General features: G+C 40.2%; 9 protein-coding genes across 9 annotated transcripts; 5 read left to right on the top strand and 4 right to left on the bottom strand.

Moving 5' to 3' along the window:
- VPS52 (Vps52p) lies at positions 1–2,061 on the bottom strand (the record flags this gene model as incomplete). Its single annotated transcript, XM_043193314.1, has 1 exon — positions 1–2,061. The coding sequence occupies one exon, from the start codon at positions 2,059–2,061 to the stop codon at positions 1–3; it is 2,061 nt and encodes a 686-aa protein (XP_043047501.1).
- A 324-nt stretch (positions 2,062–2,385) lies between these two features.
- Positions 2,386–4,589, top strand: HMI1 (ATP-dependent 3'-5' DNA helicase; the record flags this gene model as incomplete). The annotated part of the gene is made up of 3 exons (XM_043193315.1): positions 2,386–2,664; positions 2,710–4,401; positions 4,551–4,589. The coding sequence occupies 3 exons, from the start codon at positions 2,386–2,388 to the stop codon at positions 4,587–4,589; spliced, it is 2,010 nt and encodes a 669-aa protein (XP_043047502.1).
- Positions 4,590–7,494: 2,905 nt separating this feature from the next.
- KQ657_002558 (uncharacterized protein) lies at positions 7,495–8,937 on the bottom strand (the record flags this gene model as incomplete). The annotated part of the gene is made up of 1 exon (XM_043193316.1): positions 7,495–8,937. The coding sequence occupies one exon, from the start codon at positions 8,935–8,937 to the stop codon at positions 7,495–7,497; it is 1,443 nt and encodes a 480-aa protein (XP_043047503.1).
- A 422-nt stretch (positions 8,938–9,359) lies between these two features.
- KQ657_002559 (uncharacterized protein) lies at positions 9,360–10,835 on the top strand (the record flags this gene model as incomplete). Its single annotated transcript, XM_043193317.1, has 1 exon — positions 9,360–10,835. One exon carries the CDS (start codon positions 9,360–9,362, stop codon positions 10,833–10,835), a length of 1,476 nt encoding a protein of 491 aa, XP_043047504.1.
- A 205-nt stretch (positions 10,836–11,040) lies between these two features.
- Positions 11,041–11,967, top strand: KQ657_002560 (uncharacterized protein; the record flags this gene model as incomplete). The annotated part of the gene is made up of 1 exon (XM_043193318.1): positions 11,041–11,967. One exon carries the CDS (start codon positions 11,041–11,043, stop codon positions 11,965–11,967), a length of 927 nt encoding a protein of 308 aa, XP_043047505.1.
- Positions 11,968–12,016: 49 nt separating this feature from the next.
- KQ657_002561 (uncharacterized protein) lies at positions 12,017–12,785 on the bottom strand (the record flags this gene model as incomplete). Its single annotated transcript, XM_043193319.1, has 2 exons — positions 12,017–12,344; positions 12,778–12,785. 2 exons carry the CDS (start codon positions 12,783–12,785, stop codon positions 12,017–12,019), a joined length of 336 nt encoding a protein of 111 aa, XP_043047506.1.
- A 16-nt stretch (positions 12,786–12,801) lies between these two features.
- COX16 (uncharacterized protein) lies at positions 12,802–13,188 on the bottom strand (the record flags this gene model as incomplete). Its single annotated transcript, XM_043193320.1, has 1 exon — positions 12,802–13,188. The coding sequence occupies one exon, from the start codon at positions 13,186–13,188 to the stop codon at positions 12,802–12,804; it is 387 nt and encodes a 128-aa protein (XP_043047507.1).
- A 1,165-nt stretch (positions 13,189–14,353) lies between these two features.
- TUP1 (chromatin-silencing transcriptional regulator) lies at positions 14,354–16,687 on the top strand (the record flags this gene model as incomplete). The annotated part of the gene is made up of 1 exon (XM_043193321.1): positions 14,354–16,687. The coding sequence occupies one exon, from the start codon at positions 14,354–14,356 to the stop codon at positions 16,685–16,687; it is 2,334 nt and encodes a 777-aa protein (XP_043047508.1).
- Positions 16,688–17,042: 355 nt separating this feature from the next.
- On the top strand, positions 17,043–17,819 carry TRP1 (phosphoribosylanthranilate isomerase; the record flags this gene model as incomplete). Its single annotated transcript, XM_043193322.1, has 1 exon — positions 17,043–17,819. The coding sequence occupies one exon, from the start codon at positions 17,043–17,045 to the stop codon at positions 17,817–17,819; it is 777 nt and encodes a 258-aa protein (XP_043047509.1).
- Positions 17,820–17,826: the final 7 nt, after the last annotated feature.

Consider the following 17,826-nt stretch of genomic DNA (forward strand, 5'->3'; position numbering starts at 1 on the left):
TCATGTTCTCTTATAGGCAAGACATACCTTTTCAAAATGGTTAATCTGCTCTTCGACAATGTCACTAATGTTACAGGTTGATGACGACGACGACCCAAACTCATTACGAAGAATATTCACTACTAAAAAGTAGTTGTTGTATAAGAAAATTTCTCTTTCCACTTGTTTGGAGCTTCTGAATGAATTATTGCTGACTTTGGTAAGAACACCTTCGAAATCATTCCGGAGTCGTCCAATGGAAACCACTATTGGTTCTCCCTTATAATCTTGGTCACCAGCAGAATTGCACAAGGTTAATATTCCCAGAAGAAACTGAGCAAACTGTTGCGTTAATGCAATTGGAGCTAACGACTTGTTATCAGTTGATTGGAGTATACTCTTCTTCATGGAATCACAGTGTAAGTCTATAATCTTGGTGAAATGGGGCCATAATAGCATTAAAACTTGATGATGATAATCGTCCATGGTTGGAATATGAAACTTATTATGCAATGCCAGTTGTGATTTCTGTACTAAACGAATCATTAATAACAACGCATAAGCATCACAGGTCGTTCCTGGGGCATTTAATACCAGCAATTGGTTAACAACTCTTCCAGAAACTGTAGTTCTTCCGTGTTGAGAGATATTTGCTTGAACTTGAGTTAATAAATAGCCCACAAATTCCAATCCAATATTGAAAACTTTATCAAACATTAATGAAGACCAATCTCTTTTAATGGAGGTGGTACTGGTGGTACCTTCAGGATATAAATCTTCTAATGGTGAAAACTTCTCTTCTTCTTGATAGAAAAACTCAACCATAAATAAATACTCCACTATGATATTACTCTCTAATGCTACTGACCATTGATTAAATACAAATTCCATCCAATAAGGTGTTGAATTTGTTTCTGCAATCTGAGACGGCATTGCTAGTTGAGATGAAGATTCATTTTGTCGAATGATCTCTACTCTTTTATGAATAGAATTCAAGTATTCTGTAGGTGACACTTGATTCCATTGCAGCTGCAACTGCAGCTGCAGTTGCTGCAGTTGCAGAGAAGTCGACAAACCTATGGTTCTAGAAGATGTACCAAACCACGAACTGAACCCACCACCACTTGGTCCACTTAATATACTGTATCTGTCTTCTGCAGGAGTTCCAAGCAAATTACTAGAATCAATGTTGTATAACCGTAACTTCTCTAATGAATGAATGTATTTGGCAAATCGTGTATGGTAATACCATCTCATAGTGTAAATGTACGCCAATTGAAGATTATTGGCTAAATCTCTATGTCTTTCTTGAAGAAATGCAAATGCTTCTTTGACTTCAAGCAAATCAGATTGAATCTTTTGGGAGGAAAATAATGCTTTAGTCGATCGAAGTTGTTTGATCTTTAAGATCATAAAATCACGTACTCTTTCGACGATTTTGAATGCTAATAACTCGACCCGTTCTTCCAATTGGTGGAACAGTGTCGAGTTCAAATACATTTCTTGTAAGTGTTTATCCGGTAATTTATTCTGTTTCACATTGGCTATGAGATTGCTCTTTTCATTAACAAAATGAATATTCTCAACCCACAGTGAATTTATTGGTCCATTAGCCACCAGCTTGACCACCTCCGGAGGGATCGTTAAGTCAAGTAATATGGGATTCAATTTATTAGTGATATTGACCAGTTTCTCCAATTCAACTTGTAATTTTGTGGATTCTTGTTGCAATAACGCAAAGTTTGCTGCTAAATGACTCAATTGATCATGAAACCCGTCAATGCCCTTCTCAAGGGGCTTCAAACGGTCACAGTAGTTCTCCAACTCAAAGTGATATTGAGTGAACTTGGCATAGAGCTTATCAAGTTCATTGGTCAGTTCTATGGTCTGTCCAAGTTCTTCGTCTTCCCATCCGGTAAACGCAGTAACACGAGCATGTTCCAAAAGAGGCAATGGTGCGTGCTTAGGGGTCTTATATCCTTCTAAGTACCTTTGGTATTCATTCGTACTATTATCAGTGGTACTTTCAGTTACGTTTTCTTTTAGCGGAAAAGAACGCTGGAGTCGTGCTAATCCGTTCATAATAATAAGATAGACAGCGGGACAGAAACTCAGTCTTACTACTGGTGGCGTTGGAAGGAGGCAAATAGAAAGTCAGGACTATTTCGTTGTTTAGAAACAGTGAAATCATTCCAAATCAACACAATCACGTGCACAGTCACGTGTATAATCACGCGATAAACCAAAACAATTGGTTCCCCAGATTTTCACAGAAGTATAAAAGTGTAGCAGTAGTAAATGAGTTCCCTTTTGATTCAAGAGTTATCAAGACTCATACAGGCTCTTCTGGATGACTCCGAATCTTTGTGACTCAAGATCAAACGGTATCATTGTACTGCCCACGAAATGGCAACTGACCACCCCTCATGTATCGACGCACAACCGCAACCTACGGACTCCCAGTTAGCAGTGATTCATGCCCCAATGGGTGCAAATTCTGCTGTGGCAATACACGCTGGACCTGGAAGCGGAAAGACATTTGTTGTTGTTCGACGAGTGATCCATTGGATAGAAAGCGGACTCTTAGAGCCGGAACAGGTCTTAGTGTTGTCCATGACCAACAAAGCCGTGAATTTACTTAGAAGAAGAATAAGCGAAGCACTTGGTTCAGAAACAGCCGCAAAAGTCGGCATATATACTTTTCATTCCTTCTGCTTGCAACTACTAGAGGAATATGGCAAAGAAGTGTTCTCATGTTACACGCAGCCTGTTGTGGTGGATGATATTAGTTGGAAGAGCTTTGCAGATTTGTTCCTGGGCCCTACGTCTGCTTTCAAGGGGAAGAAACTACGTCCTCGGAAACTCGAAGAGATGATCAACAGCATTAGAATGGAAGAATTGAGTCTCAAAGATGCTTCTGAGAAGTATGGAGTCGGTGAGGATGTTGTGCGGTATATGTTGAACTACCTTTCCCAGAACGGGATGATGAGATACAACGATTTCATTTCTGAGGGGCTCCGTCTTCTCCAAGCATCATTGGACACCGGTAAGAAAATTGAAAGGGTTAGTAGGTATAAAGCAGTGGTAGTAGACGAGTTCCAGGATATGCTGCCTTCTTTATTACAAGTTATCTATAAGGTTGTACAATATCCTACAGCAAACGAGTCGCTGGATAAATTTAAACATTTGACAGTTGCAGGTGATCCTAATCAATGCATTTACGAGTTTTTAGGAGCAGATCCGGGGTCGTTGTTCAACTTGAGTATGATATTACACCCGAGTTATACAATTACAGAAAAGACAATTACAGAGTCCTTTCGATTAACACCGGAGATACTTTCTATGGCTTCCTTTGTGTGTTTGAAACCGTTTAAGCAGCAATACAATGAACAGCTTCAAATAACATCCGTCCAACGCCCTTTATTGGCTCCTATACTTTGCCCGAGTGCTTCAACTAACTTTATAGGTGAAGAAATTGCTCGACTTATATGTCAACTGGGAGGGTTATTACGACCAGGGGACTTCGCCATACTAACCAGAACCAATAAAGGTACCGAGGAAGTTGCTTCCAACTTGAAACTGATAGGATTCAAGTACAATGTGATCTCCTCTCAACAACCATGGGTAACAACTAATCTACACATTCTAATTGATATCTTGAGTGTTATAAACCAAGGAGCAGGATCAGACTTTAGTTTAATGTGCATCTTACTAACATTGGATGGCCACACTCGTCCTCACTCAAGACTCTCAAGACTCATAAAGAAGTATAACTTATGGCAAGAATCAAAGGGGACTGTTGGAGCCAATGAATTGGAGTATTATATTAAGAGTATGCCCGAATTTAAAGCTCTCTACAAGAGCCATGACCAATTAAAGTTATTTCTTAGGGAAGTGGAGAAGACCAGACATTTATTTCAAACTGATGAAACTCCGTTGCAGGTATTACTGAGCTTGTATGACATTATTGAATGCCTGGGGCTTAAGAGTCATATTTTAGAAGATCTGACATTTTTGGTTACCAAAGACGACAATGAAAAACCCTACGAAGTTATCAAAGAAAACCTTAATTTGTTTTACCAAGCTTTGAGCAATTATTACTATAATGGATATCTACGGATGAAGAGTTCCGAAAGGTGCAGTAAGTTCCCCAACTTTATTAGTTACTTCCTAAGGGCAAACACCGACCCGGAGGTACATTTTACCGAAGATAAGATAAATATTTCCACCGTTCATTCGGCAAAGGGCTTAGAATTCCCCATTGTCTTTATAGTTGACGATGAGAGACAATTTCAAGGTTCTTCTTGGTTACAGTTATTGAAGAGTACTGTACCGGGCCGGAATTACTCCGGAACCAATCTCTCACAGGAAGCTCGGGTGTTATATGTGGCTATAACAAGGGCCCGGCTTTTAGTTTACTATGTCAGTAGTAAGCGTATGACTATTATTCCGAAACAATTTTCAACCCAAACCCCTTATATAATTACAGAAAAGGGTGGTAGTTTACTCAAAAGCATAGCACATAGGCTCGATCGCCAATTGCCTTCTCCTGCTATGAGGTTGCATGGAAGAAGGCTTTGGAACAAGTGGAACACAAGGCATTACTGTAGTAGTGCTGTCAATTACGAGACAACCCAAAAGCTCCAAGCCGCACATATGCATGATACCAATACCAGACAATGGGATCATATGATTAAGCGTACTCCTTATACTAAAGACACTTTAAGACTTCCATATCACCACGGAACCAGGATGTGTCTGTCAAATTTACTTAGGAAAGGTCTAGGTCGACTAAAATAAAGATTCGAAGATTGGAGAACTTTCTTCAACATCAGACAATAATTATCGGATGTTGTCGATTCCATTCAAAGATACTTGAAAGTTTAAAAGTGTGAGAGGATATGCAGTGCCATCGTATATGGGTAGAGATTATCTGATTGGCCGCATCACATGGTATAATCAGGTGGCTGGTAACAATGGAAATGCAAAAGATTTACGTGCCACCAGGACCTGCAAAATTACGACTCTTCCCGCCCTCATCTATGTTTACTTTCTGTCTGCTTAACTATTGAGATAAAGAGACCCTTTCTATCTTTCTTTTTTAAGTTTGCTCAGTATGGTCACTTTAACTAATGCTTGATTTAATGCTGGAAGTATCACATTTGGCAAGTGAGAGCTATACTTTCACAAAACGCCAGGGGTGGGCGCGGAACGTATTTAGTTCTATGATGATGCAAAGTGAATTTCAATTTGACGCAACGCCTCGCTTAAGTGCCGCATTGTGAACCAAATTCGTGTCTGCGTTCGGAATTCAACGACAATGCCCTCACATTCCCGAATGATTCGTTGTGTAAAAAACGCTTATGGAAAAAAATGTCGATACCCCTTCAAATTTACCTGTCATACACGATCACGGATAAATTCATTGAAACTCAGACGTTAAATATGTTGCGTTACACAATTCAATCTCTAGAGTTCTCTCTTTTACAAAACTTTACACAGTGTCTGATGGGGACCCCTGCCCTAACATAAATTAAACTCGACAAAGGGAACTTTACACAGTGTCTGATGGGGGACCCCTGCCCCAACATAAATTAAACTCGACAAAGGGGGCTCATCTGTATGCTAAACACGTTTAAGATTGCACCTAGCTTTTCAAAGATGGAGGTTTGTTCAAAGATATAAAGCCGAAAATGAATAAAAATTCGATAATGTACAGGATGGGTACAACACAATCGAAGACTCCCTCCCGCTAAGTGCATAGACTTTTGCTGACAAGAAATAGAAGCCAAGACTGATTTTGACAGCAAGTGATTATTTCCGTGTACCTCCTCCAATCATTGGTCCCCCAATCTGTGGTCCCCCAAGAGCTGCACAACATGATGTAAGTCACAATACCCTTATTATGATGGTTCTAGAATGAAACGTCTGGATTGATTAGATGTAAAAAAACGCTTTGTGCAGTATCAATTTGGTAACAGGTACTTTAACAAGACACTTTTACGGCATTTGCAACATCCTCCTTAGTGTCGGATGAAAGAATCTACACTACTTTGCAACAATAACTCCTGCAACAAAATGTCTGATTTAAAGCACAGTTAATATCTGATTCTTCAGACAGTGGCATATTCTTTTTCAGGCGTAACAGCTGATACATCATTTAAAGCGCCAGCTAACGGCGATGACTTCAATAAGTGGGACAGCAAAATGCCAAATCAAAAAAAAAATTTGTGTTTGCATAGTTTTGTGTCTGCAGAAGATTATGGATTGGATGCGAAAATGTGGTATTGACTTCGTAAATTTTTACGTCGAATATTACTTTTATTGTTCCCTATGCGGGGGACCAGACGATGTCGCCTTTTCTTTGAATTAGATGATGTGGCCTGCTTTAAATGCGGACTCAAATCTTGATTTGATTTAATGTCGGTGGATATATTTGCCCGAGTGCGCGGCTGATCTCTTTCAAGGTTCACCACCCATTACATCCCCTTTCATAGCTTAATACACCTTGATAGAAGCTTGAACCTTGAACATATCCTGAACCCTCAAGCTCATGAGCGGTAACAGCAGTCAAACAAATTCTCCGGATCCGAAGGACACTTCTGTCGCTGTTGATAAAAATGAATATAACTTTGAACATGAATACAGAGATATATACACTCATATCAATACATTCCAGGTGACAATAAACAAACCCGACACTTTAACAGCCAAACATAATGTAAATGACACCATTGGGGGAAGGATACAATCAGGTATTGACCTTCTGAGTTCAATAACAGTGTTCAAGAAAAAGAATCCACGACATATGGTGTCTGGAAGTAACATCTATAAGCAAGACACTTCAGGGTATGAATTAGATTTGAATGATTCGACCAAATCAAAGTCTAGTTGTGCCAGATGTCGGAAGTTCAAGAAGAAATGTACTCGGACACTTCCTGAATGTTCCAACTGTGTTTCTTCGGAAGAATTATGTGTATATTTATCCCGGAAGACCAAGAAGAAGAAACTGGAACCCACGTCAGGAGTATCATCAAACCAAATGCCCAACCCGGCCTCGGAATATCCAGATAATCCGCCCCCAATCACAAACTATTTTGACCCTCGGAACTCAACGCCATCATCAACAACTACACCTCCATCTCCTTTATTGTGCCTGTCAACATCCAACAACCGACCGGTAAAATTGCCCTCCATCAATAACGTTCTAGACACAATACTCCCCCCTAAACGACATGAAGTAAATCCATCGCCGTACCTAAACAATCCATTCCAAGACACCGTCAACAGTTCCCCCAAACCTCCTCCACTACTTACGACATCGTCGACTCCTACATTCCGACTGACACAACCCGCAACCCCCCAGCCTTCACTCAACAAGACACTTTCACTTCCTGTCATGCCCGTCAAAAATAGAAAGAGAAAATCACATGACCTCAACAACTTGTTGAACTAACACCATCATCATTTCTCTACATTGTATTATTATTACTTAAATAGACGTTTTATTTATTCCTACGCCAACTTGGAAAGCAAATCCAAAACGCTGGAGCTCAGAGACGTAGACACTTCTTGATCATGTTTCAAATCAACGGCATCTTTATGCCTGCTTTCAAACTTAAGCAAGTCTTCGTCTTCACTAAGACCCAGAAACTTGTACTCAACTTCTTCATCTTCGTCAACGTCTTCTTCTTGTTGTACGTCGTCGTCACTTGCTTCGCTATCACTCTTCACTATGCGAATGCCTTCCCCAAGATCTTCTTTAACGTACTCTCTGACTTGCACATCATCGGAGAAGGCCACGATTTTGGAACTGTGTGTTGGTTCTGGTTCGGTAGGTGGCGATACTTTTGGTTTCTTCAACACCGGACCGTCGTCGTCGTCGCTGTCTTCATCGCTGCCTTCGTTTTCGTACTGAGGAATGTCGTCATCGTCGTCTTCGTTGATGCTCTCAAACGCAGGCGATGCCTCTTCATCCGAGGACGCGACATTTGAAGTAGAAGAGCCAGAAGCAGCATTAGCAGCATTAGCAGCATTAGAAGCAGCAGCAGCATTAGCAGCAGCTTCAGCAGTAGCAGCTTCAGCAGTAGCAGTACTATCATCAGCTTCGTCCTCAAGAAGCTCTCTTAGTTCATTTCTCGTCTCAACCAACTTCAGCTTCCTCTCGTTCAACACCTTAACCTTCTCTTTATCAGATTCAGCTCCATCGGATAAAAGAGTCTCTAAAGTTTTCAAATGACCCAACACTTCGCTTCTCTGCGTATTGATCTCCTCAAGAGTCTTCAAGCTCACATCACAAAGCTTTTCTAGAATATTCAACTTGGAAATATATATCTTGGGTGAAGGCAAGTTATCTGAACCAGAAGGATCTTCAGGTAAATATGTCTTGGATTGAATACCAACTTGGGATAAGTTCGGTTGATTTGAATCCTCAAGCTTATTGATATTCAATATTAAATCATTAATAAACTTTAATTCCGGGGCCACAACAACTGATAAGGCTTCTTGTTTTCGTTTCTCTTCTTCCACGCCTTCAGTTAAGGATTTTGAAGCCTTGGAAAGCTCAATGGCATTCTTCATGGCAGCTATCTGGTTATTATTAAAGATATTCCGTTGATTCCAAACATTTAATAACCGTTCAACTTTCCCTTGAATGGTCGAATCCATTTCTTTATATATCTCGTTCAATACCGAGGGTAACACTTCAAAGTAGGCATCTAGAAACTCCGTCTTTCGCTTGTGGCGTGCCTGTTGAATCACCTCATTACAAAGATAAAGTAACGTGAGCTTCTTACGCAGCAGATGAGGGTTACCAGTCACATAATCGGCCCATACTTTTGCTGATTCCTTACTATGACGATGATGGAAAAGAACCCATTGGGAAACAGACACAATCGAGTCTTGGGTGTCTTGCAACGTAGATAACTTGCGAGACAATGCCTCTGCTGAATATGACATTTGGTGTAGGGGTGTATAGGGTAGTAACTAATGGTGGTGGTTATAACAATGTTGGTTCTTGTTGATGGCTGAAAAGTAAAAGTTTATAGAGAAAAACCGAGGTGACGAACGGGGAACAAGCGAGATATCAGTTCCGAGGGTAAGCGTGCCCATAAATACATACAACTATGAACATATATGAGTTATCCCTAAATTATCACATAATACTCGAGACATTCAATACATATCTACAGCAATAACCGTTACTATCACCTCCTCCTTTGTGTCCATCGAAGCTGGGGTCCCTATATCAGATGTCTACATCACTTGAGTCACCATCGGAACTCATGACTCATTTGCAGTATATACAGGAGATCCATAGCGTATATAACTACCCCATCAATATCACTCATTTCTACCTAAAGTCAGTCCTTATGGGAAATATGGTGGAGCGTCGACACACCAGAAGACCTGGATTCTTTGAGAAACAATATATATGTCGTAACATCGGAGGTTTCTATAGTAACTTCAATGTTACCGGGAAGTTCGGTGGATCAGTCCGTATAACTCCGGGGAACTTGAGTCATAGTCTTCGAGCATGGCTTGAACATATGGACTTCTGGTTAGTGTATAACTTTTACCGTGTTGACGATAGCATCGAAGACGAAGAAGCTGATGGATCCAATTTTGAAGTTAGACCCGTGACTAAGCTTTCATTCGACTCTGTTGTCGAATTCCAGACCATTGAGTCGTTTGACTCGGGAACCTTAGAATGGTTAAATGATCTTCGACCCCCCATGAACACGGAAAATGGTGCCTTATGGAAAGTCTATGTGTTTGATAGTCAGAATGATGGCAAACAATATATGACATTTGTATGTGATCATGCCTTGCTTGATGGTATGTGTGGAGCCGAGTTCCACAAGACTATGCCCAAGTATTTGAATCAGAAATGGGATGAGACTGAACCATTGATCAACATATTTGACTATGAATTAGACAAACATCTCTTGGGAGATACTATCCTCGGTCCTAGGGAATTGATGTCTGATTTATTTCAATTAAGTTACTGGCAAACAGCCACATACTATTTGACCAAATGGGCTAAAATTTACCTACCTCAAGTTGCTAGTGAGTATTTAGGACTTCAGGAAACCATTGATCCACCGGTATTCCTCGGTTCTACCATTGAAAAAGACACTAGATCCAAGTTTAAGATGTTTAATTTGACTCCGGATCAATTGAAGATTCTTCGCGGTGTTTGTAAGAGATACAACTTGACGTTAACTCCAGTAGTTCATACCATTGCACTTTATACTCTTGAAAACACATTAATCAAGACAGTGTCAAAGACAGGAAACCAACCTTCATCGTGTACTTGCATTGCAGTTAACGGCAGGAAACATATTCCCCAAACAAAGACCCAGGGGTTCATTTATGGATGTCTTGTTTCGGCAACAGTTCACAATGATCCACCATTACCCTTGGCTTTAAGCACAGGAAATAAGACTAATAATATCAACGATATAATGCCTTTACTCCTTCCTAGAATGAACCAGTACCTGAACCAGATTATCGACAACCAAAAGTCTCTACTGTCCTTTAAACAATATGGAGGGTTTGGTGCTCTCACTAATGCGTGGAAAGCTTATAAAGCTATTCCAGGAACCAAACAAAGATACACACTTCTCAACTCAAACTTGGGGTTCATTGATCCTGGCACCAGACCGGAGTCGCATTTCATTCTTGAAGATTCATTCTTTGCAAGCTCAACGTGTCTCAAGTACCATGTGATCACCAATTTCACTTCCACAGCCATAGGAGGACTTTCGGTGGTTATTGCCTACTTACCAGAATACGATCTGCTCATCGATGACTTTGTGTTTCAGTATAAGGAAAGTCTACTTGCTCTTCGCTAGAGAAGAGAGTTTAGATACATGGGAAGCTACACGAATAACGTCACAATTATATAGTAAGCTATTTTATTCATTTTATATAGAGCTGATCTGTGCCCTCGGAATTCACACTCCTAACACGTGATACATCAGTTTGCATCGCACAATAAATGAGAGTATAAACAAGCACTTGTACTACATTCTACCCTTCTCTTTGTCACAAGTACCAATGGCTCCTCGAAAACCCAGTGGGACTAAACGGGTGACTAGTGCCACCCGGAGAAAGAAAACAACCACCGAGTCCGCTCCAGCGGCTGCTTTCAACCTTGAAGCTTCCAAAGCGGAGACACAAACCATAACAGATCCTGATCCTCAACAAGAGGCCATTGTGACAATTGAAGAGATCTATCGAGCGCAAGAGAATGATGAACTTATGGGCTTGCTTTCGAGGTTACAAGGCAATGACCTGGCCTTTACCAAATACAAGAACACTATGAGCCAATTGCTTGAACAGCAAGAAAAGATGATACACAAATTGAATGAGCAAGTGAGTAAGCAGGAAGAGAAGGAGAAGGCTCTTGTAAAGGAAATGAACCGGTTGAAATATGCTACTCAAAGTACGGCAGGAACGCCAATTAAAAGGAAAAGAGGCGAACGAATACAGCAAGAAGATGATGAAGACGATATGGATGAAGATGAAGATGAAGTCGAAGATGGGCCAAATAATCCAAAGACTTTTATGTCACCTATTCGGCAGAAAACAAAGACTAAGATAAGTGAACCAGATATGGTACGAGAAATGGAAAATATAGCAATAACGTTTGATATGTTGGAGCTTTTAACAGGAGTCAAGGTAAACAATTTCCAAGATGATGACACCAAGTTTTATTTTGAAGTGAAACAAGCAAGCAGAGATAACGAGGAGATTTACATTGAATATTCTTTGGTGCTTCTGAAAGATCTGGCACATGCTGGACAAATTCAATATGATCCTACATTTCTTGAAGACTCTGATGTCAACAGAGTCAACCAATTGAAGCAGATACTTCCTGCTAAACTATGTGGACCTTTGACGTTCCATTATGATACGATTGCACAGTTTTATGATAAAGTCAGTCGAGCACTAACCAAAGCCAGCCAAAATGGGAAAATATAGGACAAGGTGCGGTCATGCCCATATAAAATTGTACTATCTATCTATAATGTTATAAAGTGATGACATAGGAACCATCAGAAGACTTTTCCACTTTTAATTGTTTCAACACATCCTTGAGATCTTTAGAGTTATCCTTTGATATCTTCTTAGCAATCTTGTAAAGACTATCGGACTTTGAGACATACTTATCCAAAGCAGAAGATTTAGACTCGGCCTTAGTTTTCTTTTCTTCGGACTTGGACTTTGTAGTTTTCTTTTCTGTCTTAGTCTCCTTCTTGTCTATTATAGGTTCGGACTTAGCAACAGGCTTCTTCTTATTACCCTTGTACAAGGCCTTCTCATATTTTTCAGCTTCGGAGATACACGAAGTATGCTGTCTATAATCATTACCGTTAAATGTAGTGGAACAGTCAATACAGGTGAAGTATGCTCCCCGACATCTTTGCTTATGGCCGTCTAGCTTCTTCTTGATAACGGTGTCGTTGCACACTTCACACGAAAAGGATACCATTATTGTACTTGGTGTAAAAGGACTGTAAGAAGAATGTGGTGTATAGTTGAGATGAGGTGCGACTTAATTCATCGTGAGACAGGAACATAAGGCACACAGACAAACATACAGACCAACGTACAGACCAACATACAAACACAACAGTGCACTAAAGTGGAAACAGCATAGAACCTCATATGATGTTTATGCTATTGTGAACCATGATAATATTGTCTAAATACTCTTACTATCCTACAGTCACTAGTACCATCATACTAATGGTGTCGTGATCACAACAAGCCTTCAGTCATCTCTCATACATTAACATCTATATAAATGGAATCTCACCACACAGGCTCATCTTCCTTCTTCCTCTTAACTCTAACTATATCATAATCATCATTTGATTGCACTTCCTTGTCCAAATGATCACTGAGTAAACCTTGTAATCGATAATAATCATCTCTCTTGTTCACCACTCGTTTATTCTCAATCATATTCAACATTTCTTCCTCTCCACATTGACGGTATTTCTCATCGTATCGTTCCCATTTCAAACTAGTGAATTTACGTAGATATAACGAACCTGCAACAATCAGTAGAATGAATGGAAGTCCAAAATAAAGGAAATGATTTTTCCGAAGCATCTTTTGGTATCTCCCAGCAAATGATTTGTCAAAGGCTTCTTGTTCCTTCTTCCCACGGAAGACCCTACTTCCAAGCGTAACCATTTTATTACTTGTTTAACAGTACATCACTCAATAGTTATCATTCAATATGGATTTCATCTCACTTTATTAGCGTCCTGCGCTACCATACGCGATATACTTATGTAAGCATATGACATATTGTTTTCATTGGACAGTAAATAATGGTACAAACACGGCAGTTATCGGCCTATAAGCACAACAATGTTCATAATGAACAAAGATAGGAGGAGTCAACATAAGTTGACCACAAAGGTAAAAATTAGAGTTAATTGTGACTAGCAATCGTAGTAATATTCGTAAGAAACAATAGCAGAAAGTATTTGCACCTATTATTCTCTCAATGAAACTCTTCTCACCTTATTGCTCTTGTATGGCATATAACTTAAACTTATATGAGTATACTCTCAAGGAAGTCGTCTCTTGTTCATTAATTGCCAACCCCACAAAGAATGTAATGTAAAGTTCACGAGGACTCACAAGAAATTAGGGAAAACACGGACATGGTAAAACCGGCAGCACCAGATCTAAACTAGGTCCACATACATGCATGATTTTAACAAGTAGCAACTGCCATAATTAGACAGTAGCCATAATCTCGTACAATGTGTAGATTTCAGATGCTATCAGTTTAATAAGACAACACAAATACACTTGAATATGAAGGGCTGGCATTTCTTTACCCCTAATTGATTATCTCATACATGCACAATAATAGGTATATACTATAAGTATATTTAGTACTGGTGTAGACCATTGCATTTGCTTTACTCTCACTATGACTCTATCTATGACTATGTAATCACCGATCTCATCTTTTTACCATCTTGACGTTGACTGCTGCCCTAATTTGAAACATGTGTCCAAAAGACTCATGAGTCGTTATCTGCCTTTCTAAAATCCCGCGTGCCGGGTAACCCCGTCTTGAGAATTAAAATTTCGCTGTTGAAAAAACAACAACGGTAAAACGGCCCACCTTTTTCTTTTTGCTATCTTCTTAATCACCAATCAGGTGGAACTAACTTTCATCCGGTATCACGTGAACATTGCCAGTTGTCGGTAGAATTATCGACGTTGAGATTGATTACGGAACCATCCCTAAGCATTGAATTACCAACGGTAAAAGTTCTCATTTCCTAAATCTCCGTTTCTGGTATTTCTAGTGCGTATTCGCAACTAGCCTATGGCAATGTCTGTATACGCATCTAATTCTGTGGTTTCTCAGCAACAACTGCAGCAGCAGGCTGCCGCTGCTGCTGCTGCCCAACAACAACAAGCTCAACAGCAACAACAACAGCAACAACAACAGGCTCAACAGCAACAGGCACAACAGGCACAACAACAACAAGTTCAGCAACAACAGGCTCAACAACAGCAGGCTCAACAGGCTCAACAGCAACAGCAACAACAGCAACAACAGCAACAACAGCAACAACAAAGACAACAACACAAGAAAAGATTAAATGAATTGTTGGATGCTGTCAAGCAAGAATTTGACTTTGCTTTCAATGAAGCCTCATCTTTCAAGCAAGTTAAAGAAGATTATGATTTGAAGTATAACCAACAAACCGCGGAAATGCAACAAATTAGACAAACAGTTTACGAGTTGGAAATGGCTCATCGTAAAATTAAAGAGGCTTATGAAGAGGAAATCTTGAGATTAAAAACAGAATTGGAAACAAGAGATAGGCAACAACAACAAATTCAACAGGTTCAACAACAGCAAGCTCAAGCACAAGCTCAGGCCCATGCTCAAGCCCAAGCCCAAGCCCAAGCACAACAACAACAACAATTGGCTAAACAAAATGGTGTGGAACAAAGACCTCAACAAGGCACTCTTCCTCAACAACAACAACAACAACCTTTGGTGTTTGGTGGTTACCAACCCCCACCAATCCAACAACTGCAACAACCTCTCCAACCATTGGCACCTCCAGCTGCCGGTGCTGCTCCCGTTGGTACTGGATCCACAGTTCCTCAACCTCCAGCAACTGCTAGTGGAACATCCGCAGCTTCACCTGCTGCCGGAGTTGCTACTCCAGCTCTCCAACCTGGTGCTACTCCTGCTGCTGCTGCTGCTACTCCTACCATTCCAGCAGCCGCTGGTACACCTCAGCTGAATGTGGCCCAACCAGTAAAGTCATCTCCTGGTGGAGTAACAGCTGGATCTCCCAATGCTGCTAATGCTGCTACTTCAACTGCAGTAGTATCTACAAACTCCTCTCCAAACCAAGAAGGTGACGAAGAATCCAAGAGCAATGAGATTGAATTTTCAACTCCCTTGCAAATAATCGATAAATCCCAATACATTGCTTATCCTAATGAGAAGGCATTACATGTTAAGGAAATTCCTCCATTCTTAACAGATTTGGATGTCAACAATGCTGCTGAAGGATTCAAAAAGAAGAACAATGATTATTATGTATTGTATAACCCAGCATTCAAGAAGGATTTGGATGTTGAGTTGATTCACTCTTTGGACCATTCTTCCGTTGTGTGTTGTGTTAGGTTCTCTAAAAATGGAGAACTTATTGCTACTGGATGTAACAAGACCACACAAGTTTATAATGTCAAGACTGGTGAACGTATTGCCAGATTAATTGATGATAACACATCCAACTCTTCTGATGTTAAGGAAGATGCAGCAGACTCCAATGGTAACAGTACTAATGCTAGTTCCAATGGTACTTCCAATGAAGTTGCTAACACAAGTGCCAATGGAGATTTATACATTAGATCAGTGTGTTTCTCTCCTGATGGTAAGTTATTGGCCACTGGTGCTGAAGACAAACTAATCAGAATTTGGGATTTACAAACAAAGAGAATAATCAAGATTTTAAGAGGACATGAACAAGATATTTATTCTTTGGACTTTTTCCCTGATGGTAACCGATTAGTATCTGGTTCTGGTGACCGCACTGTTAGAATATGGGATTTAAGATCATCACAATGTTCATTGACCTTATCTATTGAAGATGGTGTTACAACTGTTGCGGTTTCACCTGATGGAATGAAAATCGCAGCTGGTTCTTTGGATAGAACTGTTAGAGTGTGGGATTCTACTACTGGATTCCTTGTTGACAGATTGGATTCAGGGAATGAAAATGGTAATGGCCATGACGATTCTGTTTATTCAGTTGCTTTCTCTACTAGTGGTAGACAAATTGCTTCAGGTTCTTTGGATCGTACAGTTAAATTGTGGAACTTGTTAAAGCTGGACGATGGAGCTTCATCCACCGCATCCAAGAGATCCAGTTGTGCTGTAACATACATTGGACACAAAGACTTTGTGTTATCCGTTTGTTCAACTCCAAACAATGAGTACATTTTGTCTGGTTCTAAAGACAGAGGGGTTATTTTCTGGGATCAAAAATCCGGTAACCCCTTGTTGATGTTACAAGGTCATCGTAACTCTGTTATTTCAGTTGCTGTTGCATTGAACTCCGAAGGTAAGGAAGGAATCTTTGCCACTGGTTCTGGTGACTGCACTGCAAGAATATGGAGATGGTCAAGAAAGGATTAATTGGAGGAAGAAGTATATGCTTGTACTTACACTTTGTAACAATTTTAACAGAATGATCTTGATCTTTAATGTCGCTTTTCTGATCAAACGGTTATATTTTTTTTTTGCTTATCTCTTTTTTTCTTTCTTTCTTTTATTATCTGTTTTCATTTACTTCTCTCATGTATACAAACTATGTATGCTCTTGCTACTGTGTATCTTGAGTCAGTTATTTGTAATATTATGACGATGCTATTTAATGCTTTTTAATGTAGGAATACTTGGTATTCGCACGACTCTGGTGATAGTTTTTGGGAGTTAAATTCTTGAGTTAAATGTGAAGTTAGACCATTGTTTTCTTTTAAGTCAAATTCCGATGCCACATTTGGTAAAAATATGCGGTCTCAGAACCGTGGAAGCGGCAGAGACGGCAATTAACGCCGGTGCAGATCTTTTAGGAGTAATCTTAGTGCCCAATAAACAAAGAACCGTTCCCACTGAAATTGGTCAGCAGATTTCACAATTGACCAAGTCACACCAGAAAGCATCGGCCAATGAGATGCTAGCATTGCTCTCAGCACAAGAGTATGTTGATACCGACGACTACTTTGTCAAAGCGAAGCAACTAGTGGGTCAGAAGGGCCCTTACTTGGTTGGAGTTGTTCAGAATCAACCCATTGATCACGTGTTTGAGGTGGCTAAAGAAATCGGTGTTGATTTCATTCAGCTTCATGGCAACGAGAGACTCCAGGAGTATTTGGACTACAATAAGCAATTGGGCCATCCGTTCGGTATTATCCCGAGGATAGTTGTGCCTCGAGACGGAGATAAGTTCACTGAGTTCTTGGATACTGAATTGCTTGGTGAAGATTCTGATCTACTCAAGTACAGGGCTCACGGGTTTATAATGCCGTTATTGGACTCTGAAGCGGGTGGAGAAGGGAAAATTATAGACTGGGAGCTTGTGGATCAATTGAGAGATGGCAGGTACATTCTTGCTGGAGGGTTGACTCCATATAACTTGAAGGACACAGTTGAACTTGGACGAGTGATTGGGTTTGATGTTAGTGGAGGAGTGGAAGATCCCAACGGAGAGAAGGATCTTGATAAGGTCAAATTATTTGTTAAGAATGGGAAGAGCATAAGCAGGTGAACACTTA

The sequence above is a fragment of the Scheffersomyces spartinae genome (assembly GCF_019049425.1).
Source record: "Scheffersomyces spartinae strain ARV_011 chromosome Unknown scaffold_21, whole genome shotgun sequence".
Classification (NCBI taxonomy): Eukaryota; Fungi; Ascomycota; class Pichiomycetes; order Serinales; family Debaryomycetaceae; genus Lizanozyma; species Lizanozyma spartinae.